General features: G+C 34.6%; 2 protein-coding genes across 3 annotated transcripts in view; both read right to left on the bottom strand.

The window, feature by feature from the left end:
• Nucleotides 1–378: 378 nt before the first annotated feature.
• LOC107038090 (SET and MYND domain-containing protein 4) lies at nt 379–7931 on the bottom strand. Its single transcript, XM_015256972.1, has 6 exons — nt 7628–7931; nt 6071–6611; nt 3992–4314; nt 2897–3230; nt 1607–1816; nt 379–709 (listed from the first exon to the last, which is right to left on the bottom strand). Exons 1-6 carry the CDS (start codon nt 7929–7931, stop codon nt 379–381), a joined length of 2043 nt encoding a protein of 680 aa, XP_015112458.1.
• An 852-nt stretch (nt 7932–8783) lies between these two features.
• Nucleotides 8784–26270, bottom strand: part of LOC107038038 (aquaporin AQPAe.a) — a 52362-nt gene continuing 34875 nt past the window's right edge. For both annotated transcript variants that reach the window (XM_015256904.1, XM_015256903.1), the window contains 2 exons: nt 15868–16011; nt 8784–10882 (listed from right to left, as the gene is read on the bottom strand). In XM_015256904.1, the coding sequence (XP_015112390.1) occupies nt 10481–10882; nt 15868–16011 (546 nt within the window). In that variant the 3' untranslated portion in view covers nt 8784–10480. The remainder of the gene's footprint in view (nt 10883–15867; nt 16012–26270) is intronic.

Genomic DNA, 26270 nt, shown 5'->3' with positions numbered 1-26270 from the left:
TTATTTGCCCAACAGTCAATTTACAATTCTATATTTCCAATTATTCAAATGTTAACATCTTTGTCTAAAGGGTTAGTCAAGTTGAAATTGAAGTTTAAGCTTGCCTCAAGGATGGGCACGGCGTTAAATCGGGAAGTTAACACTGCGTGAAATCGCGATGTTAACATCTTCGTGTAAAATGCTTGTTAAATTGAAGTCTTTTTCTAACAAAAGAAGTGTTTGTTTCTTTTGTATAGCCCGCAAGATTTCCGAGGGCCTAGAATTCGCATCGACGAAAAGGGGAAGCTAATTTTCCTCTCACAGCATGTGTCGATGATTGGCATTAAATTTAATCAGAGTACATTCTCTTTCGTTTGCATTTAACATGAATCGAGCGAGTTATATCACAGATTGCCAGGCAGTATTGCCAAGTGGTAGCATGCAGAGTCTCACTCCTTGTTGACAGAGGTGATAATCCTTAATGGGCAGCGCCAGAGTCTCGTCCAGCAATTTTAGAATATCCAAATAAGCCTTTAAGGCCTTATTATGCTCGCCATCTTCGAGTTGCCTCGAGGCTAGTTTGAAAAGTGCATCTGTATCCTGCAGGGCTTTCAAACCTTTCATGATGTTCGTGCTCTTGCCACATTTAGAACAGTTCAACATGAATTCGTTTATGTCGACGTTCACTGAGAGAACATTGCCGCAGGATGGTCCAGTTTCACATTTGAATCTGGGGATAATTAATGGGGAATATTAAATTGAAGAATTTTTCATGCGGAAGAGAATGCGTAATTCCATTTCGAAAAAATATTTTTTAAATATTTTTTGCGGTGTTTTCAGTTTGGGAATGCGTCATTTCTCGTCGAATGAAATTTTGAGGGTGTCGAGTATGTCCTTGGATAATAACCTTTTTCAACACGGAGAAAATAAAATTGTAAAGATTACCATGTCGGAATCCGCACATAGTAAACGTTATCAAAATTTTGGAAGTATTACCACGGATATGGTAATGGCTACCATGGAATATCGTAATGGTTACTATGGGGCATAGTAAGCTCCCCAATAGTAATAGGTACTATGGGCATAGTAATCATTACTATCTTACATAGTAAGTGTTACTATGTTAACATAGTAAAGCACAATTCCCTACATAGGAAGGATTACTAGGCACATAGTTACATAGATTCAATGAATCTGTACTATGCACATTGTTACTATGTACATAGTTACATAGTAATAGTACATAGTAACTACATAGTTATACACATAGTGTACATAGTTAGTGTACATAGTTATGTACATAGTAACTATTACTATTACTATGTTACTATGTATATAGTAACTATGTGCATAGTTACTATTACTATGCACTGGGATCTCTATGCACATAGTAGTATACTATGATACTACTACTACTATGTACATAGTATGTGTATGTTGTATTACATAAGGATTAATCCTATGTAATACTACTATGTACATAGTAATCCTTACTATGTAGGGACAATTGAAACCCCTTTTATTATGTTACCATAGCCATCTCTGGTTTCCAATCATCTTCAAATTGATCGCAAGGATGGAGGTACTTTAAATAGTATGATATGGATACATTTTTTCTTATTCCTACCTCAAAATCTTGGGATTCATATCTTGCAACAGTGGCCAATTACCGGCGCAAGCTTCACACCCACAGTCAAACCAGTACTCCATTCTCAATTTTCTCTGACGATTGGCTTTCGGTTCAACAGTAAAAATGGGACCGTAATTGTCACAAATTTCATCTCCCGCTCGGATTGTCCTTACTGCTCGAACCACCATCGTCATTCCCTCGAAGTACCTTTAAATATAATCAATTGCAACTTTTACGATGTAATTAAACAGCTTCGGGGAGCGATTATGAACTAAAAAGTCCTGCGACAACTCGTGGCAGTCGAATGATGTTTTTTTGTTACTCATTTGCAGAGCCAATCATAGGCTTTCATAAAGACGAGAATTCGTTAATTTATTTGAATTTCCAATCTAATATGAATATTCAGTGTCAAATTGCATTGAATTTTCAGTGAAATCTGAAATCTCATGATTTTTTTCTCCCTACTAGAAAAGGAATGCGTGCCTCGCGCGCGAACATAGGCTAGTGGTTCATTGTATTTTTTATCCTTTCATTTATTGTTGAAAATTATGAAAGTAACAATAAGCAATCAAAGGAACATATAATTTAATGTCACATTTCTACCATGACTTTTTTTTTACAACTAGAATTATATTATTTATTTTATATACACTAAATGATTGCTTCATGTCACAAGATAGTTAAATTGTTTCATAAAGTATCCAGAACAGAATCCATTCATTAGTTTTAATTTTTGCTGAAGATCGTGGGTTATATAAATCGTTTTTTATCACTTTAAAAGAAGATATTTTTTCCAGTAACTATTTCTATCATTATATATATGTATATATCTATCTATAAAATATATATTCAGAAAATATTTTTTTTAAAAGGAATATAAAACAGATTTGTATAATCTAGCATCTTAAGCAAAGATTATCTTTGTTCCTAGGCTTAAGGTTATCTCTGGCGAAATGGATTGCTGACGAAAAAGGTGACACCAATTTTTTCATAGAGGAAATCGCATTCAGTGTGACTGTCCTGAAAATTCATGAATATATTTACCAGAATTTTCTGGTTTTCTATTCATTTTCAGAGAAAAATGCAACGGAAATTTACAGTTGTGTTTGATTTTCCCACCAAATTCTGAATTTTCAATGACAAGAGTTCCTGAAATTTCAGTGGAATTGGAACACGGTAAAATTTTCCGGAATTTGGCACGGAAAATTCAGACAAAAATATTTAGCAGTGCATGTGACGTTCATATGACGTGCCGTCAATTTTAGCGCATCCTTATTCTGAACTCACCGAACAACGCCAGGATTGCAGGAATGATTTAACAGAGCGGGTGTGCAGAATAAACCTCCAGCGATGAAATTACTCTTAGCTCTTTGCAGGGTTTTATCGTTCCTCGGTCTCACTAATTCGGATATCTCGTGGGTATTAAACTGGAGGAGCTGTAAGTGGTGGAGTAGGAGGCCTCCGAGGAATGATTCATCCTCGGTGAGGGTGTATTCAGCGAGGTCTGGGGTTTTCAGGTCTTCGGGGAGATAGGCACTCTTCTTCAGTACCCTGAGGAGCCATGCGGCCATGTATGCTCTGTGGAAGAGGTCTTCTTCCGTCCTTTCGCTTTCGTGCGTGACTGGGAACGGAAAAATTTCCCCATTTGATTTAATTTGATTTAATTTAATTAATTAATTCAATCAGTTCCTTAGAAAATTGACAAAGTAAATTACGTTCATATTTTGGGTTTTCTCAAAGACGAAAGTTTGAAGAGGACTTCAGAAATATTATTTCATTTAACTGATTTGGTTCATTCATTATAGTAGTATGAATAAACTCCAGTTGAGTCGTTGAGTGTAACGAGGAGAAATAAATTTGAAAAGGGGAAAAAAATCATCATTATTTTTGCACTTCCAGATTAATTATTCACAATAATTCTAGACTGCCGATTGAACACAAACTCAATCAGAATGTTTCTACTCATAGTAACTTTTGTTTAGAGTTTATTTCAGATTTTAATCATGTAAGTTCAAGCTATGTTTATACTACTTTAAAGAAGGAACAAAATAACGGATATTTAAATTTTTTTCGTGATTATGGAAATTTGGAGATGATGCTAGAAAAACAATTTCGTTAATTCGACTCCGTGCATTGATCCATCATTCATTGAAGAAGTGACGCAATAACGGATGTCTATGTTTTTAAATTAAAAAATTATAGAAACCATTTCAGAATTGAGTAGTGAATATCAAGAGATTATTTTCGCTTTCATTTTTTTCAGCCGCCGAAAATATCTGCTGACAGATATTATCGATTTTCTCTTCGTAAATTACCTAGAATCATCATAATCATCTGAAATTCTGTGATGATCTCAAGGCCAGAGCAGTGAAAAGTGATTACCCATTGATTGAAAGGCCATGTAGTCACTCCCCCTGAAGGGATGATCCTTGGAGGCATGGAACTTCTTATCAGAGTTCTCTATTTCGTCTTTCAACTTCCTAAATTTGGCGTAAGGCCTCTGAATGACCGCCTTGATCGCCAGGAGACAGGTGATGGAGGCGTTGGACAGCCAGAGAGGTCCCAATATGCTGCACTCGCTGGCGTGGGTTTTCGCATCCGCGTCTCGGCATTTCCCGCTGCAGTACGCGACTAGCGCGCACGTGTCACACGCCGCGGCAAAGGGAGCTATGTTTTTCTTGAAGCAATAGTGACAGTTCGCCAATCTGAAATTCGGAGCATCTTCATTGGATCACGTTTTCAGAAAAATTCGGAAATTTTCAAAACAAATTCTCATCTGAATCAATCGTGGAGAACAAAAAAAAGCAATATATATATAACTATACATAATTATACATATAATTACACATTATACTACATTGTGTAGGGGAGGGTGGGGTAAAATGGACACTTGACTTTTTTTTAAATGTTCATGACGTGTTGAATTGTTCATGAAATAAAATAATTTTATTTTTCAATTGACAGGACAATTCTTCTCCTTTGTGGCGAGTTTAGATTCAGCTCAATTGATAAATATTTTTCTGACTTGGGAATATTTTTAAAAAAGCAAAAAGTCTCCATTTTACCCCTCCCTCCCCTATATATAATTAAATATAAGCATAATTTACATTCATTTTGGGTTTGAAATTTTTTCAATCAAGAATTTCTTCCTTATAATATCTTTGTTTTATGTGTATGGATGATGATTTTTCTGTTTATTTGATTATGGAATGCTTCTCTCTGCAAATATAAGTCACTTTTGATTCATTAACAACGCTTATGTATTTTTTGTTGAGCATTTTCATTTATTTTATTCTATATTATTGTGTTACATACTTTTGAATATGGCTGCTATTAATGCGCATTTCAGTGCTATATTTTCATATATATTTAATTTGTAATATTATTTTTCATTGTAATATTATATGTTGGTAACTGCCGGGGGGTTTTTTCCTTTAAAATTTTTTTTTGTTTGTGTGGAGCTCTTTGTGCTCTCAATAATATTATGTACTACTCTGTACTGTTTCATAGGCTTCAATGGGCGTCTGCCTGAAGCTTTAAATAAATAAATAACTAAATAAATAAAATACTTTTGTCCTTAGGGGATTTTTATGGCGTATCTCAGGACATAAATAACAAGCTTTAGGCTCGATTGAAGTTTATGAATATCCAATAAATACTTCATAATGCCCCTAATTACGGAGTATTTATTCTATATTCACGACCTAATGGCTGAATTATAGAACTCTACACCGAATTCCTAAAAATATCTAACTGTGGAATAAATTCTCTCCAGACAAATTTAGTCTCACGGGCGAAAAAATTTAATGGAAAAACCTATCGAATTCGTTAGAAAATTCTAACAAACCAAAAGGTTCGGAGCCAAAGGGTCAGATTTTCGGTTTTTCCAGGGGGAAAGTAGACTTTCGCCAAAATCGATTTTTTTAGCCGGGTGAACGTTGATTCCAACTATTTAAGCGGCACTATTCAGCAACGGGCTATTCAGAACTCTCAAAAGTATGTGGAAAAAGTGAAAACTGAAAAAGTGTTTTTTTTCAGATTTTCAAAGGGTCAGATTTTCCGTTTTTCAGAGGGAAAGTCGACTTTCGCCAAAATCTATTTTTTTAGCCGGGTGAACGTTGATTCCAACTACTTAAGCGGCGGGCTATTCAGAACTCTCAAAAAGTCGATTTTTTCATTCTATTTTTCTTTTTTTCCATTAAGAAAATCAAACAAGAAAACCTGGAAAGTCTTAGCCTAGGAAATTCTACAGAAAATATCTCAATAAAATATGTTATATAGAGAAATCGAATTCGATTGATTTTCTCTACAGAATATTTTCCATTGAACATTTCGATAGAATCGTCCAAAAACTTATAGAAAGCCCAATAGAATTCCAATAGAATTGTCTATAGAATTGGCCGGGTTTTTCTATTAAATTTTTTCATTCGTGTCCATTCTCTGCAACTAGCTATATCTCACCTATACTCCCCCAGTACTACAGCACAATGCGGTTTCTCAATGATAATCACTTCCCCCGGCATGATATCCCGAGTCGCAATGCCATGTCTCCCGATATCTCCACCTGCATCCCTGATTTCCACAGCAGAACTGCAAGCTGGATACGCTGGATTGGCCTCTTTAATTTTCGGAACTGGCACGTGTAAATCACTCCCATCCTTCGGCGGTGCGTTCACAGGAGTTTTAGCTTTACTTCCCTCACTGAGCTGTTTAGACTTCTCCATCATGGCCAGCATCAGCCGAATGTCCGACTCGAGCTTCTGCTTTCGTTCCAAGGGAAGCTTCGCATGGTCCAGCGCTTGGAGAGTTTCCCGGAATGCTTCCACGGCAGCCGGATGGTTCTTCACAGCTAAATAACATTTCGCACGGCGCTCCTCTATTTTGTAGAGCAACTCCTTGGGGTAACCGATCCGCAGGGCTTCCTCGATGTCCTTCAGGGCGAGGTCGTAGAGCTCGAGGTTGTTCAGAGCAGCTGACCTATTCGCTAGGAAGATTCCCAGTTCTACCGGAATGTAATACCAAAATTTCGTTGCTCTATGAATAATGTTGTTATTAGAATTAATAATTTTAGTTATTGTAATAAAAAAAAAGCCAAAAGATCTTCAGGGGAACATAATTTTTCTGCAAAATTAATCTTTTCTCTCAGTGTATGTCTGTAGAATTTCTTAAAAACCGTCCCTTCGATTTAATTATTTCCAGTAATTTCCCCACTTCGCTACTGGAATCATAATACTAATTAAAATTTTCTAATCTATCAATCCAATGAAATGAAAAAAAAGAAATATCTTCAGAGGAACATAATTTTTCTGCAGAATAATTTTTTTCTCTCAGTACATGTCTGTAGAACTTCTTCAAAAACCGTCCCTTAAATTTTATTATTTCCATTAATTTCACCACTTCACTACTGGAATCATAATACTAATTAAAATTTTCTAATCTATCAATCCAATGAAATGAAAAAAAAGAAATATCTTCAGAGGAACATAATTTTTCTGCAGAATTAATTTTTTCTCTCAGTACATGTCTGTAGAATTTCTCCAAAAACCGTCCCTTAAATTTGATTATTTCCATTAATTTCACCACTTCACTACTGGAATCATAATACTAATTAAAATTTTCTAATCCATTAATCCAATGGAATAAGAAAAAGACAAAAGATCTTCAGGGGAACATAATTTTTCTGCAGAATTAATTTTATCTCTCAGTGCATGTCTGTAGAATTTCTCCAAAAACCGTCCCTTAAATTTGATTATTTCCATTAATATCCCCACTTCACTACTAGAATCATAATACTAATTAAAATTTTCTAATCCATTAATCCAATGGAATAAAAAAAAGACAAAAGATCTTCAGGGGAACAGAATTTTTCTGCAGAATAAATTTTTTCTCTCATTGCATGTCTGTAGAATTTCTTAAAAACCGTCCCTTCGATTTTATTATTTCCATTAATTTCCCCACTAAAATTTTCGAATCCTTTAATCCAGTGGAATAAAAAATTTCAACACGTCACAAGCTGACCTTCTTTCGGAGTTATCAGAACTGCATTCGAATAAGTTTCCAGGGCCTTTAAAAAGTTCCCCTGCGCATAGTATTTATTCCCAGACTCTTTGATCTTCAGAGCTTTCTCCAGACTCTTCACCGGAGCGTCTTCAATCTCCAGCGGCAAAACGTGAGCCTCAGGGTACTTCAATACGAAAGCCACCCTCTCACTATTCTTCTCCAAATTCGCGAAATTCCGGAAATCTTCGTCGTCAACCGCGCGTCTCATCGCCACTAAATTAGCCTTGAAGTAATTCGCGATCTCAATATCATCTTCCTCCATTTTCACTTTCAATACCGAAACTTTAAAAAACGTTCAGAAACGTTGCACGACGTTTGCTCTAATGAAAAGGCGAGCGTTGATGACGAGAAGTCACGTTGAACTGCCCCTAAAAAGACTCTTCTCTATTTCCGTGCACTCTATTTCTGATTCTTCGGAGCGTGAGGGGAACGACCACGCGGTGCGAAGCTCTATCATTAGCTTATCCCCCAAAGTTCAATAATCTGGACACAATCACATGCTCTTCATATAATTATTACATTACATTACATTAATCCGATAAAATTTTTCATCTCCGATTTTTATTCTTTGCTATTTTTTTATGTATTCTATCAAAATGTGAGGGTACAAATTGAATTGATGGGTATTCTTTCATTATTTGAAAAAATATATCAATTTTAAAACTTTCTGGAGACATTGAAAAATCGAAATTTTCATTTTCTTGCTGATTACGTATTTCTGTTTTTTTTATACTTTTTTCAATTGAAATTAGATCATAGAAAGGGAACATATTGATATTTTTCCGTCATTTAAAAAAAAATCAGTTTTTAAATTTTTCAGAAAAATAAAAAATCGTTTTCTTTCATTTTCTTGCTGATCATCTCTCCCTGCATTTTTCTCATTTCCTCTCAATGAAATCAGATTATGAAAATGAAATTTTTCGTTTTCATGATCTGATTTCATTGAGAGGAATTATTATATTATACTGATATTATTTAACATAAATATCTCTTTATTTGAAAATGAGAAAAACTGTTCCCAAAATTTGTATACTACAATGAGAATAGAATCCAATAAATTTAATTTAATCTAGCAACAAAGAAAAATTGGAAAGAAAACAATAAAATAAATTAATACAATATAATATAATCTAGCGACGGGCGCGAGGCGCCCGTTCGCTAGTCTTTTATTAAATCTCTTTTGATTTATTAAATCAAATTACATTAACAATCCGTCATAATTTAGTCCTCACATTTGCCAGTTAAAAAAATGGTAATTAGAGGTTTGATGATCTATATTTTGATCTGTTGTACATAAAAAATTGGGTGCAATTACATAGGTACGTTATAATACTAGAAACGTAAGTACAATATATACAAAATCTTAATTGACATTAATACTTAATAAACACGAGTATAATTGCAATCTTAATAAAAATAATAAAACAGTTTGATTGTTTTTCGATCATTGAATTTCTCGGAGTAATATCATACATTTTTTTTTATCGATTTTGATTTATGATGGGGTTCAGGAGAAAATGTATCAGAATATATTCAATAGGAGAATATCGAGAAGAAAATTTAAAAATTCAAGAAGGAAAGGGAATTTTTTTCAATGGATTGTGTTTCATGAGAAATAGTTTCGATCAAACTGACTTCGAAGTGATTCTTTCGTAGGCTTTTTTTTCATTGGACTTTTGTAGTCTGAAGAATGCGCAGAAGAACTGCATTATTTCTCGATAAGAATGGGGACGGACTAAATAGAATGAGAATTTTCCACTGAAAGATTTCTGATCTATTCATGGAACAAAATCTATCATATTTTCTTTCGTTTTGGAAAATGCAAGAGAGAAACCTCCAAAATTCCCAAGAATTTCAATAGATCAAACTTAATGAGAAATAGTTTCAATCAAATTGATTTCAAATAGATTTGGATTATTTCTCGATAAAAATAGGTGAACACTCAATTGAATCAGAATTTTCCACTGAATTGGGAAAATTCCTGAAAAAAAAATTCTTGAAGCCAACGATTTTTGATTCATGCGACATAATTAATTATCATATTTTCTTTCGTCTCGCATTGAAAAATGCAAGAGAGAAACCTTCAAAATCCCAAAGAATTTCCATAGATCAAACTTCATGAGAAATAGGTTCAATCAAATTGATTTCAAAAAGATTTAGCATATTTTTCGCTAAAAATAGGCAAAAACTTGATAGAATTGGAATTTTCTCCTGAAATTCCTCACGTGAAATATCATCATAAATAGTAATAGTTCATGATTTTTCCATATATTTTTTTCATCCGCCGTTTTTATTCTAAACAACTGCGCTATCTCTCATTAGGGCTGGGGACAAACTGATTAAAATGAAAATTTTCAACTGAATTGAGAAAATCCAGAAGAAAAAATCCTTGAATCCGATAAATTTCAGATCAATTCATGCAACATAATTTATTATCGTGTTTTCTTTCATCTCACATTGAAAAATGTAAGAGAGAAACTTCCAAAATCCCAAAGAATTTCAATAGATCAAACTCCATGAGAAATAGTTCCAATCAAATTAATTTCAAAAAAACTGTCTTCAGACATTATTAATGCGGAATATTCGAAGACTGAACATTTCTCGATATAAATCTGCAAAACCTCAATATAATCCGACTTCCCTACTGAACTTCCTCCCGCGAAACATCATGATCAATTAATATCCTAAAAATAACGAGAAAACAGCTGCCACTTAAAAAAAAAAAAAAAATGACGATGAGATAACCCTAAGCTTAATCTACTTAACGAAAGCCCGCTTTCACATATAGTTTTGTATTTTCAGTAAAAATATTCAGAAGTCGTATGAAGCCTCGTCGTCCTCCTTGGACTTGACTCGAAGTCCTGTTTTGTAGAGGCCACCAGCGACGACACCCCCAAGGATTGGGCCGACCCAGTAGACCCAGTGATCGCTCCACTCAGTGAGAATCACAGCAGGACCGAGGGTTCTGGCCGGGTTCATGCTGCTCCCGGTTATCGGGACAGCGGCCATGTGAGCCACGGATATTGTTAAGCCGATTGCCAGGGGGGCCCAGCCCCGCGTGTCCGGTCTCTTGGGGTCTGTCACTGCGTGGACCACAAGGACCAGGAGGAAGGTGACTATTGCCTCCATAAGAACACCCTGGCCGCCGTCAATATTCGTGCCCAGGGTTGTCGCACCTAACCCGTTGGCCTGAACCGTCGACGGAATTACGACCTGAAAAATATTGATTTTATTATTAGTAGATTATCCCGCGCGCGGAGGGGAGCTGGTGCATGTACCGCCCACCTGAGGGAAATGAGTCTTTTTTTTTTTTTTTTTTTGAGTCGTTTCTTCCAGCCCCGCTCTCCACAAAGAGTCATAAACGGTTAGAATGGGTTCTTCGAGGTGTTTACTCGAAGATGTGAAGAGGACAGATTTTTTATTAACATTAAACATATTTAATTATGTAATTCAACTGCCATCGGCCAGTGAGCGATGGAATCGAACTTTGAGGGTAATACCGCCCGGCCTCTTTTTTTTAGAATTTTCTATTTTCTTTTTTTCAAATATCATATGAATATATATTTTTTTGTTATATAGTATATTATAGATACTATACTACACTATATTATACTATAAATTTTGTATACTAAAGAAAGAAACCCGTTAGGTCAAATAGATTGGCTTCGGAAAACGTTACAATGTATTTTTTCTCAAAGGGATTAACTTCCCGATTTCTATCGGATAATTATTGTCGTGTCCCTGAAAATCGAAGCCGGAAATTTCATGATATCTTCACGCTTGAAGACCTCTACTAATTTTCTATTAACTATTTAGAAAGATGTTCGTTTCTATTGATATCTCAAGGAAAAATTTTTTCTTTTTCAAATATTACGTATAAACCTTATTTATGAATGCTAACCTCGATGCTAACTCTATGTTTAGTGATCCAAATGTATCCGCCTAGTCTTTTCTTGCTCTGTACATTGTTGAAAAAATCAGCTTAATTTTCCGGAAAAAAATCTTGAATTCGATTTAAGGGAAAAAACTCAATGGATTTTCAAGTGTTTCTCAATATTTACGTATAGTCCCAATTTTTTAGGCAGGAAGACAAAAATTCATGAAAATTTAAAGATCAAATTCTTTAAATATTCTTGGAATTCCAGGAATTTTGAAGGAATTCCCAGAAAATTCAGAGGAATCTGCAATTTGGGGAGAGATTCCTCTGAAGTTTCCTGTTTTTTCATTAATGTTCCCAGAATAATTAAAATGCAATTTATAGTTCCCACGGATTATCCATGAAATTATGAATTTTCAACGTCAAAATTCCTTGAAATTTTAGTGGAAATAATACTTGTTGGAAATTTCCAAGACTCTTACCGCAAATTTCAGCGGAAATGCAAACCGCAGAATTTTTCGGGGTGAATCTCCCCTTAAAAGTGGCGATTAATTCTCAATCTTTTTTTATTTCAAGTAGATAGCTATCATATCACTCCATTCCTAAGAATCTCTAAACGATCTGATATCACCCTATCGACAAATTCACCTCGTGACAAGATAATTCGACCATGAAAAAACATTTCGACAGGTGTAAAATGTGAAATTGTTTCCTCGAATACCGAAGTAGATAGATGATATACCGGTTGTCTGTGATGTAACGGGCACCTTCCACTTGAAACATATAAAAACCGGACCGTTGGAACCTTGACCTTGCGCAGTGACACTTTAATTGAGCTTCGAATCTCTCATTCAAATGCTCTGCGTTTAAATTTGCTTTTGTTTCCAGGGAACTATCATATTTTTTATTTTATAACTCATTTTTCGCGCCACTCACTCAATTTTCTCTCTACACGGAGATAACTATTTGCTAAAAACTAAAAGTGTGATGTCACGAGTCGTTATTTTCTCGTTTCTATCTTGAAGTTTAATAAAAATGGAAAGTTTAATAATAAAAATTTATGTATGAAAATCGCAATCTCTTCCATTAGAGGTCATTTATGCTACTAATAATAAAAAATATTGTGGTGTCATAATTTTTGCATGGGATTTTTGCGCAATTAGAAGACTTTTGGATTTTCGTGGGCAGTTTAGTAGTAATTTCCAGGCCAGCGACATTGAATTTTATTTATGGGGAAAAATAATGAAATTTCAATTGTTTGTTGCAATTTTTCATTAATTCGAAAATTGAAGAATATTTTTTACTTGAATTTTTCTGATTTCTATTGACTTTTATGGAACAATTGAACTGAAATGTACAGTTTTTACTGATTATCTATAGAAAATGACTGTTAAGAGGGTGAAATGGACTATGCAACACACAATAATCATTACACCTACACCTTCACAATGTTTACTATTATTAGGTTGAAATATTTCCTTTTCGATTTCAGTGTTCAACAATCTATTTTTTTTTTTCATATTAAATTTTACGATAGTAATATATGCAAGAAAAAAATAAATAGAAAAACCTAGCGTCTTCAATTCGAACTATTTTACAGAAAAAAACAGTAGAATCTGATTTTTCTATAATTTTTTTCTCTATTGAAACATTATCTATAGAAATTTCTGAACATAAATTTTCTGATTTTTCACTTCAATTTTCTGGTTTTCATTTAAAAAAAAACAAACCAAAAAACATAGAAAATTGAAGTCGAGGAATTTTTAAAGAAAATATCTCAATACGATGAGAGAATAAATTATCTACAGTGGAATAGACTTATTTGAGGAGAATCAACCAACCCCACAGAACAAAATTTAATATCTTTCGCAAAAATTGAATTTTTGTCGTGATTATCAGAAATATCCCGAGAAGAATTCGAACTGTCGGCAGGAAAAAATATAATCTATTGTACGACAATGATTCCATCTGAGAAAACTCCACCGGTTTGTACCATAGAACGAATGCATTGACGAGGAAAGAATATTTTTTTCCCAAAAAAAATTGTCCCTCGAAATTATTTAGTTTTGCCAATAACACTTTTCGGCAAGAAAATTGTAGTTTCCTCTTGAAATTATCATTTGTTCCGTGCAAATTATAAGTGGTTATTGGACAAACATATACACTACTTAATAACATTGACTTAATAAAACCGGAGCCTCAATTCTCTGTAGAGCGAATGTATTCACCTGAATGACATATAAATGTCTCACGAGAACAATTACTACTACGAAAATTATCATGCTTTGGTGGAAACATTCCTTTTGTCCACAAGTAAATTGATTCAACACGACAAAAGATCTCTTCAGAGGAACATTCAGTTTTTCGGCACAACTAATTCTTTCTCTCCGTGTGAAGTACATTATACTGAAAAAACTAATTATATTGATTTTTTCTATAGAATATTTTTCATGCAAAATTTCTATTAAAAGAACGCGCAGATAAGCCGTAGATTATTTTAATGAAATCGACTAAAAACTAATGGAAAGTTCATTAGAAATCCGATAGAATTTTCTGTAGCGAATTCGCTATAGCAAAAGTAATTTATGATAAAACCTGAATGAAAGGAAAGGAGGGAAGATAATTGTGTACTTATTTTAACTCTATAATCCCTCAGCACTCTCTCCTTTTGATTCTTCTTTCAATACATTTCTCGGAACACGAGAGGGCGCGGCACATGTGCAGAATTGTCATTACCCGCCCTCGATTAAAATCAAGAGGAATACAAAGCCGCCTGGGAATTTTAATCTGATCGAGTGATCGCGTGAGCATTTTCATGCTCGCCTTGTCAAATGAGCTTCGCAGAATTCGGAACAAATTTTAGGAGTTCTTTTCGTCTCGTGATTGCGATGAATTTACATAAAATGGGAGATAAGTTACACATGAATCATTGTAATGCGGCGATGATTATCTTTTTTTAAGTCGAAGTTTCATTTGCAATTTTTATCGGAGAATCTTGAGACGTGGTTGCAGTTCATTTAAGTTTTTCTGGGATGTTTGGAATTTTTTAGTAACAATTTTATTTATTCAGTCCAAGTGATGAATGGAATTTATTTTCGTGAGGAACGATTTTATCATGATAATACATGAGAATAAATAAATTGATAGTCTACAAAAAAAATCTTTGCATTTAATAAATTTCGGCGAACTTCTTCGCTCGATATTAATTCGTTTTTCGGAGTTCATGACTGAAATAATCAAATTATCGTGTCTCCGAGAGAAATTTATAGAAATTCACCAGACATTTTTCGTAGAACATTTTTTAGATTCGAAACCTCTTGTGACATTATTATCAAAATTCACTTATAACAAAACAATTGTATTTATTTTATTTTAAGTGAGGATTAAATGTTTTTTATTCGTGAATGAAGAACAATTTTATCATGATAATATTCATATTTGGACTCATTTTTTATCCTCGTAACTTGATTTAATTGAAAAAATCTTTAATGAAATAGAAAATGTAATGTGAATTACTTCGCAAATGTTTTGGGAATGAATAAATTTAAAGAAGCTCCCAAATTACGTTTTCATGGAATGGATTCATTCCAATATTTTTTTATTAATTCCCTTTTGGGTTCTCATGACTGAAATAACTAAATTATCGTGTCTCCGAGAGATTTAGAGAAATTTACCAAACATCACGAAATCAACTTTTTACAAAACAAATTTATTGAATTTTAAGTGAAAAATGAATGTTTTTCTTTCGTGAATGAGAAACAATTAAAAAATCATAATATTAGTATTTCGATTCGTTTTTTATTTTAATCACTTGATTTAATCACGAAAATCTGTAATGAAATAAAAAATGTGATGCGAATTACTGTGCAAATATCTTAATAACGAATAAACTAGAAAAAATCTCCCAAGTTACTGTTTCATTCAATGGATTCCTTCGAGCTCCTGATTAATTCCATTTCGGGACTTCATGACTGAAATAATAACGTTATCGTGTCTCCAGAACATTTAGAGAAATCCCCCAGACAATTTTCGTAGAAAATTTCTCAAAGACGCGACCTCTCATATCACTCCTCCCAAAATTCATCATTTACAAAATAATCTCTCCGAAACGATTCAATTTTTCATCTCGAAACGACTCCACTATGCTAATATGACGTGATGAAATGCTAATGAATTCAGTCAGTCCAAATAAATCACTCCGCCGATCACGAGTCCATCGAATCCATTAAGAATGCATTCACCTTTCAGCTCGCCTCAATATGCAACAACAGATTATTGTCCAGATCTATCGATCATACAATCGCAAAAATTAGTAACTCACCTTCAAAACAGCAGCCCCAGCGATTGCCCCGCAGCACTGACACACAACGTAACACAATGCCTTGAGAATACTGCAATTACCACTCGCTAGAAGACCAATAGTAACAGCGGGATTGACATGACAGCCAGAGACGGGTCCCAGTACCTAAAAATAAAAATGATAATTGTCATTCTTGAGGATCTATTAGTCGCGAGAGATTCATTCGTCATCGAGCCGAGTCATTAATCAGCGCAAAAGGCAGTCTCTCATCTTTACGTGAGAATAAAATAAGTGGGAAATTACTTTTGTATGGAATATATTATAGTTATTTTAACTAATAAATTAGGAATATGCTTCCGAGTAATTATTTTGCACATCATTTAGTTCTATCATGTATAATTCATTGTTTATTTCATTTTATTAAATTGAATAAGATTTCTTTTCAACTAATTTTGTCAGATTTTCAACTTAGTTGAATGTTATCAGCATCATTATTCTTATTATCCCTTTCTTCTATACAACCGATTGTTTTTTTACAGTTCTATCTCTCCCCTCAGCCCTTCGATAAGATGTTAATAGAAAACTTTATTTACACATACTTGAATGAATTTGAAACATTACATTTGAAGAAACCATCAAAAAGCTCACTTTCAGGGAAATTCATGAAAAATTCGAAATTTTCAACAATCATAAAAATCAAATCAACCAATATAGCTATCGTAATAATCTTTTAACTTCGACTTAATGGCATTAAAACAAACATTTTAAGCTATGATTGAATTCATTTGAAGCATGCTATTTAAAGATATCCCCGGAATTCTGATTTTCAAAAAATACAAAATTTTTTTAATTTTCCAAAAAATCAAAATAACGATTATTGCTATCGCCTTGGTCTTCGAACTCGGCCAAAGGGACATCTAAACAAATTTTTGAAGCCATCATTCAAACAATTTAGAACATTTTTTTTGTTATCGTGGAACAACCGATTTTCGAAAAAATTCAGAAATTCAAAAAAATAATGGACGAATTAAATTTTGATTAATGGCGATCGATAGGTCTCATCAATACCTACATTTGAAAAAAAATTGATTCCATCCGTTCATTCACGGTTTAAAAATTGCATTGTTGGACTTTTTGGATCATAACGGGTCGATATAACCCAAAATATCCAAAACTTGAATTTGAACGAGTACAATGCTTCCATTCGAAAGCAAAAATGAATAAAAATTTGAAAAAGGGAACGCTGTAGTCTAGATCGAGTCGCAGATCCGATTCGGGTGTGCGATGGACCCGGTGAGATGGTGCGCAAGCGCAAGAGATCAGCACACGGGGGACCCGGCAACCCAGTTCTCATGCACGTCGGCAAGGTCTCTGGCAGCCTCGGGCACTATCTCCTGAGCGCACACATGCGCCGACATGTTGACTATTACGCAATTCTGTTCCTCTGATTTTTATTCTTTTATTTTTTCCTTGATACGCTTATTTGATTTTCGGAGGTTCATTGGGGATTAATAATTCCGAGTGGACGATATAGGCCAGGTTGCAACAAACCCAGTTAATCAAATCCTGAGTTAATTATCCTGATATAATTATTTTTATCGGAATGAAGAAAAATGATCTGTCGATAAAATTTTAATGATGATCTGTTAACAAATTTTTGGAAATATTTATCACATTTTAGTGACAATGAAATTTACTGAACATTTTAAAAATTTAAAGTTTAATGAAGAAATTAATAGAAACTGTAAATTTCAGTTCAATCAAATTTCAATTTTTTCTGACTGTCAATTCCACGAACCTCTAGCCTTCTTTCCAATTCATTCACAATCATTACGCACGTGATGAATTGATTTATCACTTGCATCGATGCGTCTGACAATACCTCGATAATCAACGGTAATTCATTATGAAGGGGCCAGTGTCCTCAATTTGATACAATGTGGGCATTTCCAGCGAAATAGCTCGTCTTTTCTTTCATTTTATTCTCATTCATGCCCTCCGGGCATTTTTACCCACAGCCTCCAGTCATCGGGGCGCATTCACCGGTCGCTTTTACGGACAATCACCCACGCATTCCAATAATATTACGTTGATGATGAATTCTCGTATTGCGAAGTCGCTCATTTGTCAGTTTACGATCATAATTGATGGAAATTAATTGAAACAATTGTTTTTCAAGCGATTTCGTTTTTTGGATTTCAGTGTACTGGTGAAAATTCTTTGTCTGAAATTTCCGTGAACTTCTTGGAATTTTCAATAAAATTATAGCTTTACTGAAAATTCAGAATCAGATGGGAAAACATTAAATTTTGAGAATTGATTTAATGAAAACAGTAAAATTCAATTAAATTGTTTCTTGAAAATTAATAAAAATGTGAAAAATTCGGTTAAAAATATCCTTAAAATTTTAATTATTTGAAAATTTTGTACAATTGGGTACAAAATATTTGTTTTATTACGGGAAATTCAAGTAAAACGGGGAATCCTCATCTTTTTGCAGCTAAAAAATGTGAAATTGCATTCAATTTTCAGTGAAATTTCAAATTTCATTATATTTCCCAGTAAATCCACATTAATATTCCTCTCCTGAACATTAATACTGAACTAAAAAGTATAGTGGGAAATTGATTGATTTGGTATGGTTTATGGTAATCGCTGAAAGCGATATTTCAATATTCGTCGTGAACGTATCAACAGGAAACCGTTAGGTAATTGATGTCGTTCAATGGGTGATAATTTACCCTGTGACAAATAAAGTGGAGATGGGAATTTATCGGTGCGAGGTGTTAACGTATCCTCGATGGTGTCACTCACAATCGGACGTTCGGGGTCGGTGTCATTGGGAATAATAACACGATGAATGTAACAGTTTTATTCTGTGGCTTTTTATGACATATTGAGGGACTTTTGTAAATGGGTGTTTCAACATTAGTTATGTTTTGTTTTTTTACTATTGGAGAAAAGGGGTTTTCATCACGTGTGTGTAAAGTAAAATTTTGCGCAAGCTCCGCGTGTGCAATATTCCGCTTTCTATTTTCGGCTTGATTCAAGTCGATTCTTCGACTTGATTCGAGTCGATTTTTCGGCTTGATTCAAGGCGACTGTGATTTGAGTCGATTTTTCGACTTGATTCAAGACGACTGTTGGGCTTGATTCAAGTCAATCTTCGACTTGATTCGAGTCGATTTTTCGACTTGATTCAAGGCGATTGTTGGGCTTGATTCAAGTAAATCCTTCGACTTGATTCAAGGCGACTGTTGGGCTTGATTCAAGTCAATCTTCGACTTGATTCGAGTCGATTTTTCGACTTGATTCAAGGCGATTGTTGGGCTTGATTCAAGTAAATCCTTCGACTTGATTCAAGGCGACTGTTGGGCTTGATTCAAGTCAATCTTCGACTTGATTCGAGTCGATTTTTCGGCTTGATTCAAGGCGAATGTTGGGCTTGATTCAAGTCAATTCTTCGACTTGATTCGAGTTAATTTTTTGGCTTGATTCAAGTAGATTTTTCGACTTGATTCAGGTCAATTTTTCGGCTTGAATCAAGTCTATTTTCGGATTGATTCAAGTCGATTCTTCAACTTAATTCGAGTTGCTTTTTTGGTTTGATTCAAGTCGATTTTCGACTTGATTCAAGATAGTTCACACGGTAATTCCATGAATCTATTATTCATTTCGTCAATATACTTCTTTGCTTAGAATATTGTCATCTCGTGTTATCAGCACCAAATTAAAAATTGGAACTTTATTCAGAATATTTTATTAACTTATCATTTTTTCAACCGTGCAATTTGATCAAATGAATTCTCCGAATTGAAAGGATCAATGCATCCTTCCTCTCACATGATTTTTTTATTCTGTAAACAAAAACAAAATTCTTTAAAAAGAGCATTTCAACCCACATTTTACATAAATTGCCTTGTAATTTTAATCGAACATTTTTCTCTGAGTGGAATACGGATTACAGCATAGTCCTCGGGGCAAATCATCTCACCTAGAATTCAAAATTCAATGGAAATGATGGTATAATGCGGGTCTGAAGAGGTTGAAAGTGAATAAAGGAGACCGGGGAACCGCTCCCCTGTGCTCTTTATTTCGTCATACTTGAGATCATTGTCCTGGAGTGTCTTTTTCACTGACTATATGCAATCCACCTCTCCAACTGGGCCAAATGCCGCGGGTGTCGCGCTACAAAGGATCAGATGCGAAATGATCGAACAGCTGGATTGACAGATCCACCACATCCTTATTTTCCTCATCAATGCCCAGGAGAAATAATGTAAATTCTGGTGTGTATAAAAGTCGATATGGTATCGACTTTTTTCTTGAGTATCTCTTCAAGAAATGGCGCGGTAAAGTTCCGTAATCCTATCGTAAAACGGAGAGAAGAAATCGGTCTCGATATATCTCGAAAATCTCGAATACGCGTAAGCGGAAGACTGAAACCGAAGCGACACTACGTGAGGAGATGAGAAGGCGCGTGCGCAGCACGCGCGGCCGATCTCTTGTGGAAAAAGTGAAAACTGAAAAAAAAAATTTCCCACGGCGGGTCAACTATTCCAACTATTTAAGCTACGAGCTATTCAGAACTCTCAAAAGTACGTGTAAAAAGTGTAAACTGAAAAAGTTTTTTTTTTTCAGATTTTCAAAGGGTCAGATTTTCCGTTTTTCCAGGGAGAAAGTCGACTTTCGCCAAAATCGAATTTTTTAGCCGGGTGAACGTAGATTCCAACTATTTAAGCCACGAGCTATTCAGAACTCTCAAAAGTACGTGTAAAAAGTGTAAACTGAAAAAGTTTTTTTTTCAGATTTTCAAAGGGTCAGATTTTCCGTTTTTCCAGGGAGAAACTCGACTTTCGCCAAAATCTAATTTTTTAGCCGGGTGAACGTAGATTCCAACTATTTAAACGACGAGCAATTCAGAACTCTCAAAAGTATGTGGAAAAAGTGAAAACTGAAAAAAAAAATTTTTCACCGGGGGCCAAAGTGTCAGATCTTGGATTTTTCCAGGGGGAAAGTCGACTTTCGCCAAAATCGATGGAAAATCAATGGAATATTTGATTTTTCAAAGACAAAATTTCCTGAAATTTCAGTGGAACTCGATAAAAATGGAACACGATAAAAATTACCGGAATTTGTCCCGGAAAATTCAGACGGAAATGTACTGAAAATCAAGTTCGCTCCACGATTACTTGACTTGTTCCGTGATTGTTCTCTATTTTTTTCTCCGTGCACTGACACTTCTTCCGCATACACAATGCATGACGATGTTTATACATCTGTTGTCTGACTACCTTACGTGATCAGCATTGACAAGCAACTGCCGAAAGTGCGAAGACATTTTTGTTTCTACAAAATTATCCGCCTTGGCTCGTTCTGCATTGAAGGTCACTTGCACACATTATACATGCAAATAATGCGGATGATTCCGATTGTTATTCCTGGGAAAACACTGCTCCAAGAATGACATTAACCGACCACTCCTCCAGCGATTCCTTCCTGATGTGCACGGAGCATAGTAAAGTGGTATTACCAACAATTTTAAAAATAATCACGCGATATTTGGAGCTGAATGCGAAGTACGTCGATGTTGATTCAATTGCCGTGGATTGAATGTTGCGCAAATGTCTAATGAAAAGTTATAACACGAGCGTGTGCAGTTTCACGTTGGTTAATTGATGGAGATTGGAAGTGAGGCTGGAGCGATTCATGGTTGTTTTTTCGTTGAAAAGGAATGATTGGGAGATTGTGACAGTCGATGATAGATGATTGATTTTAAGGACATCCAAGTATCTTTTACGGTTCGGTACAGACAGCCCTATACACTGAGAGAAAAACAAATACGTTGTCAAACAAGTCTTGTTTGGGCCAACAAAATCGCTTGTTGAAAATTTCCAAAAAAGAATTTGTTTGGTTCGTATTTGAAAGTCTCCAACATGAATAATTGTTCTGCTTTCGACAGCAACGAAATATTTGGCTCAAGAGGCAAATAGAGGAAAATTTATCAACAAATATTTTATCCCTCAGTTACAAGATTGCTATCATATCATTATTATTGTTTTATTTTAGGGTTCATTTGTTGTCTGTGATTATTAGACAGCCGAAACGAAAAACTACTATCCCTTGTTTCGCATAAAACAAAGATTTTTCGGGAGCAAAATAAGCATGGCAGTATCGAATAACGAAGGAGTAGTGCTAGAAATGACATTTCTTGCGTGTACAGAGAATGCATTTTTTTAAATTACTAAATCTATTTTTGCAACAAAAATTTTTGATTCCGGCCCACTCTCTGCATGTTTAGCATAAGAAAATCCTTTTTTTATAATTTTCAAAAAACTAATTTCCTGGTACAAGTAAGACTTGTTTGAAAACTTTGTCGTTTTTCTCTCATCGTAGATCCAATGATTTGAGACCGGGAGACGTTCTCGAGTTTATTTAATATCTAATTATTATTTTAACGGTTTTAATAGCATTATATTTCTCTTTGAGATTGATGCGTTATTTATTGCAAACAGTATCAATATTTAGCGCTTAAAAAAATGGTTTTGAATTTGCACAAATGTAAAAAAAAGCACAACAGAATTTGCACTTTGCTTGTCCACCTTTGGTAGTACACCGGCCTCACAAGCCTCGACGATTCCATACTCTTCATATTCAAATAAAGGATCAGCACAGATATTCCTTGTCTCTCTTCATGAGCGAATGGAAATATCCGCACTCAACGGAGCGACGGAAAAATTAAATTAGCTTCAGAGTAAGAGCACATGCAGGAAAAATCCATTAACCAGAACTATAAATTTTTATTAGAAAATTGCTTTGTTGATTCGACTTATCTAAAAGCAATCAAATGAAATGAATTGTCCAGGGAAAATGATCGTCACTGATTACCTCCTGAAAAAAAAACCTTTATGCAAAAAAGGTTTTTCTCATTACTGGAATTTTTCACCTGATCTCTCATCATGGATTCGTATTATCGTGGAATTTACATTAAATCTTCTCATCAGAACAAATGTTGCTTCGGATACTGGGAAGACTTTGACGATGACAGTCACGTATAATGGTTTCCTTTGTTTATGAATACAAATTCTGCTCATTCAAGGATTTTCGTCATCGGTTGGAAGAAGTGGTGAAACGAGATATATTCTGAGATTTACGTGGGCTGGAGAGAAAAACTTTCAACGAATTCTCTTCATTTCGAAGATATTTACAGCGTAATTTTCATCTGGATGTCATCCGATAATTATCTTCCGTCTATAATTATTCTCGATTGGAATGGAACTTTCCATTCAATCTTCACTGGGATTACAATTGATGTAATCAATTGTAATCACATGATTACCATATTTGTAATCAAGTTTTGGTAATCAAGTGTTAATCATTTGTAATCACTGTGATCATTTGTAATCAGTGTAATCTTTCGTAGTTGCTCCTAGTGACACCGTGAATTCGTATGATTTTGTTTTTGAATTTTCGCGCGCGTCATTTCTACCAACGGTAAATCTCAGAGATCCCCTGGATCAATTTTTCTTGGAATCCCAGATGTTTATGGTTCAGAACCTTGCATAGCCAATGCGTTTTGCACAGAGCATTTGTCCGTAGAAAATTGATTCAACAGAGTTAAAATTTCTTCTTATTCTGGAGAACCAACGACTGAATTATCTCTGAATTATCTGCTGGTAGGTTTCATTCTCCATCAATGGTAGATATTCAGTAAATTTATTTTGCTGATGGCACTTATAAATGCCCAAATTTTTAGATGGAGTGATGGAGACTGTATCCTCTGTTCTAATCCCCACCCCTCCTTCCTCACTCCTTTGCAGGTTCTAATAATTAATTATTCCATCAATTCATATTTAATAAGAGGCCATTTTTTGTGATTTCAATGATTACAGATGTTTGGTAATCACAGAATGTAATTGACGAAATAATTTGTAATTTGTAATTATGTAATCACATTCTGTGTTCTTGGTAATCACGGTTATCAAATAGGCAATGGTAATCAGTGTAATCAGTCCCGTAATCCTGGGTAATCGATTACATTTTGTAATCGCGGTGTCACCCAATTCGCCTGTGAATAGCCCCTCGATGCTTCCATTGGGAAACAAAATTTCCAAATTTCTGAAAATCGCCCTCAGGCTGGATAAAAACTCCAGTCCACACGAATTAGTCGCACTGTCCTGAGGTGAAGTGACTCATTCAAACTAAAAAGCAAAAGTGAATAAAATAAAACAGTGTCATAAGCGAAAAAGGTTGGCCCCGAGGTGGGGTAGAGTCTCGCAGACAAGTGCACGGGTGCAGAGCACACGCGTCAAGACCAACAGCTCATTGGTTCAACAGTTGAGGGGAATGAGCCGGAGTATATGCGAGTAGGTTGTCAGAGCCTCCGGGGCAAATGTTGCACCATACCGGACAGTTAGACCCCCTTGGGCGAATCCACGGCCTTATTTACCCTTCTCTACAAGAGGCCCCCGTGTGTAGCCACCGCCTTTGCCACGTCCAAGATCCCGAACGCTCGGGAGTGAAAAAAAAAAAAAAACAAATGGAATAAAAAATAATTCATCAGCCAGTGATTCTCGCGGTTTCTCGAACGGATATCCTCGGATTCGCTGCAGGCTATACCCTCGACATAACTCGAATTAAATTTCCGCTGAACTGGTGTTCGGGAAAATGAAAAATAGGAGAAACATCGAATTCAATTTAATCAATGAGTAAAATGAAATCAGGTACACGGGCTTGTTGATTTATCGCTGACATATCGTCGCGAGATATTTTGTAATGAATTTAATCTCGATACAATTTGATGTACATCGTTCGTTACACCAGATAATGTTGAATGGTCGTTAACCCCGTTATCGCCTTTCGTTCATGTTTAGCGATTTTTTGTTCATTGGTAAAATGAGTTTCTCGGAAAAAAAATGGTTTCTAATGAATTAAACATTAGGTTGTTTATGGTTATTTACTCGTGTGGTTAATGAGGATGGAAATTATAGGGGGGAGAGTCGGATGAGGTGTGATGTGATTACCAAGAGAAATAATATTATTTTGTGTTCGAGAGTTTGGAGATACGCGTAAGAAAAAATTTAAGAATATCGAAGGATCGCTTACAGTTTGGTACAGACTACACTGTTAAAAAATTTTTTCTGAAATTTTTGGGACATTTGTTGGAAATTCCTATCGAATTTAATTACCACTGAAATTTCAAGAAATTTCGTCATTGAAAATTCAGGATTTTGTGGAAAAATCAAAGAGAACTGTTGAATTTCAGTTCCATTTTTCCTTGAAAATAAATAGAAAACTAGAAAATTCGGGTAAATATATTCTGGAATTATTCTGGAAAAAATCATGAAATTTCAGATTTCACTGAAAATTCGATGTAATTTGACACTGAATATTTACATTAGATAGGAAATTCAAATAAATTAAGGAATTCTCGTCTTTATGCTGCTTAACTTCTACAATTTTACAGAATTTTCAGTGAAACCTGAAATTTCATGTTTTTTTTTCCTAAATCGCATTCAGTGCCACTGTCTTGAAAATTCTTCTTCTTCTTTTCCTTTTGGTTAGACTCCCTGGAAAATTATTAGTCAACAGTGCATACTGCGATTATTTTGAATCATTAAATTTGTCAATTAAATTGCGTATTTGTTAATATAATTTGTTGATATTCAGCGTTATTCAAATTACATTTTGCATTACAGACGTTCCTTGCACCACAGTTTTCATCCGATATCAACTTTTTAGAAATGTTCGTTATGCTCCAACGAACAAACCCGAGCATCCGTTTTACTTTATATGCACTAGATCATGAGAAAATGATTTTTTTAGTTTTTGATTTTTTTCCTCTTAGCAAATCCCAAAATTTTGTAGTCGCCTAAATTTTTTTTGTCATAAGATTCCGATTACGTATGACTACAACGTGGAATAACAAAAAACAACGAATTTTAGAATTTGCTAAGAAGAAAAAAAATCAAAAACTAAAAAAATTATTTTTTTAAAAATAATTTCATGGTTTTTTATTTGAAATTTCAGGAGTAATTTTCTGATAGTGCAATGAATTAAAGTTATCCAAATATCTCGCGCTGGTCGATCCCGCAAATATCCCAATAAATTAGAAAAGTGACGAATCGCATCGCTGCACCCAGAAAAATAATTTATTTTCGTCAAATAGAGTTTATTTCAGCAAAGCAAATGAACTTTATTAAACATTATTTTGTTTAGTTATGATTCGGAAGCAAAAACGAAATGATAAATGTCAGAGTGAAATTGTTTATGATCTTTATAATCTAGAGATCCCAGTCCCTCTCTAATTCATATAATACAATAAATTCATATAATTATTTCAAGAATATAAAAAATCTAAATATAATCAATTCATATAATTATCTGAAAAACAGTGAGAATGTTTCAATGAGGACGTTCATAGC

This window comes from Diachasma alloeum, unplaced genomic scaffold (genome assembly GCF_001412515.2).
Source record: "Diachasma alloeum isolate Michigan unplaced genomic scaffold, Dall2.0 Dall_scaffold_00277, whole genome shotgun sequence".
In the NCBI taxonomy this organism is placed as follows: Eukaryota; Metazoa; Arthropoda; class Insecta; order Hymenoptera; family Braconidae; genus Diachasma; species Diachasma alloeum.
This window is presented reverse-complemented; position numbering and strand designations above follow the sequence as displayed.

What these genes read in the sequence shown, in the direction of transcription:
- LOC107038090 (XM_015256972.1), bottom strand. Translation starts at nt 7,931, where the DNA reads ATGGAGGAAGATGATATTGAGATCGCGAATTACTTCAAGGCTAATTTA. An exon ending in TGCAATCCTGGCGTTGTTCG is followed by an intron (nt 1,817 to 2,896) that starts GTGAGTTCAGAA and finishes TTATATTTAAAG; the next exon opens with GTACTTCGAGGGAATGACGA. An exon ending in ATGAATCCCAAGATTTTGAG is followed by an intron (nt 710 to 1,606) that starts GTAGGAATAAGA and finishes AATTATCCCCAG; the next exon opens with ATTCAAATGTGAAACTGGAC.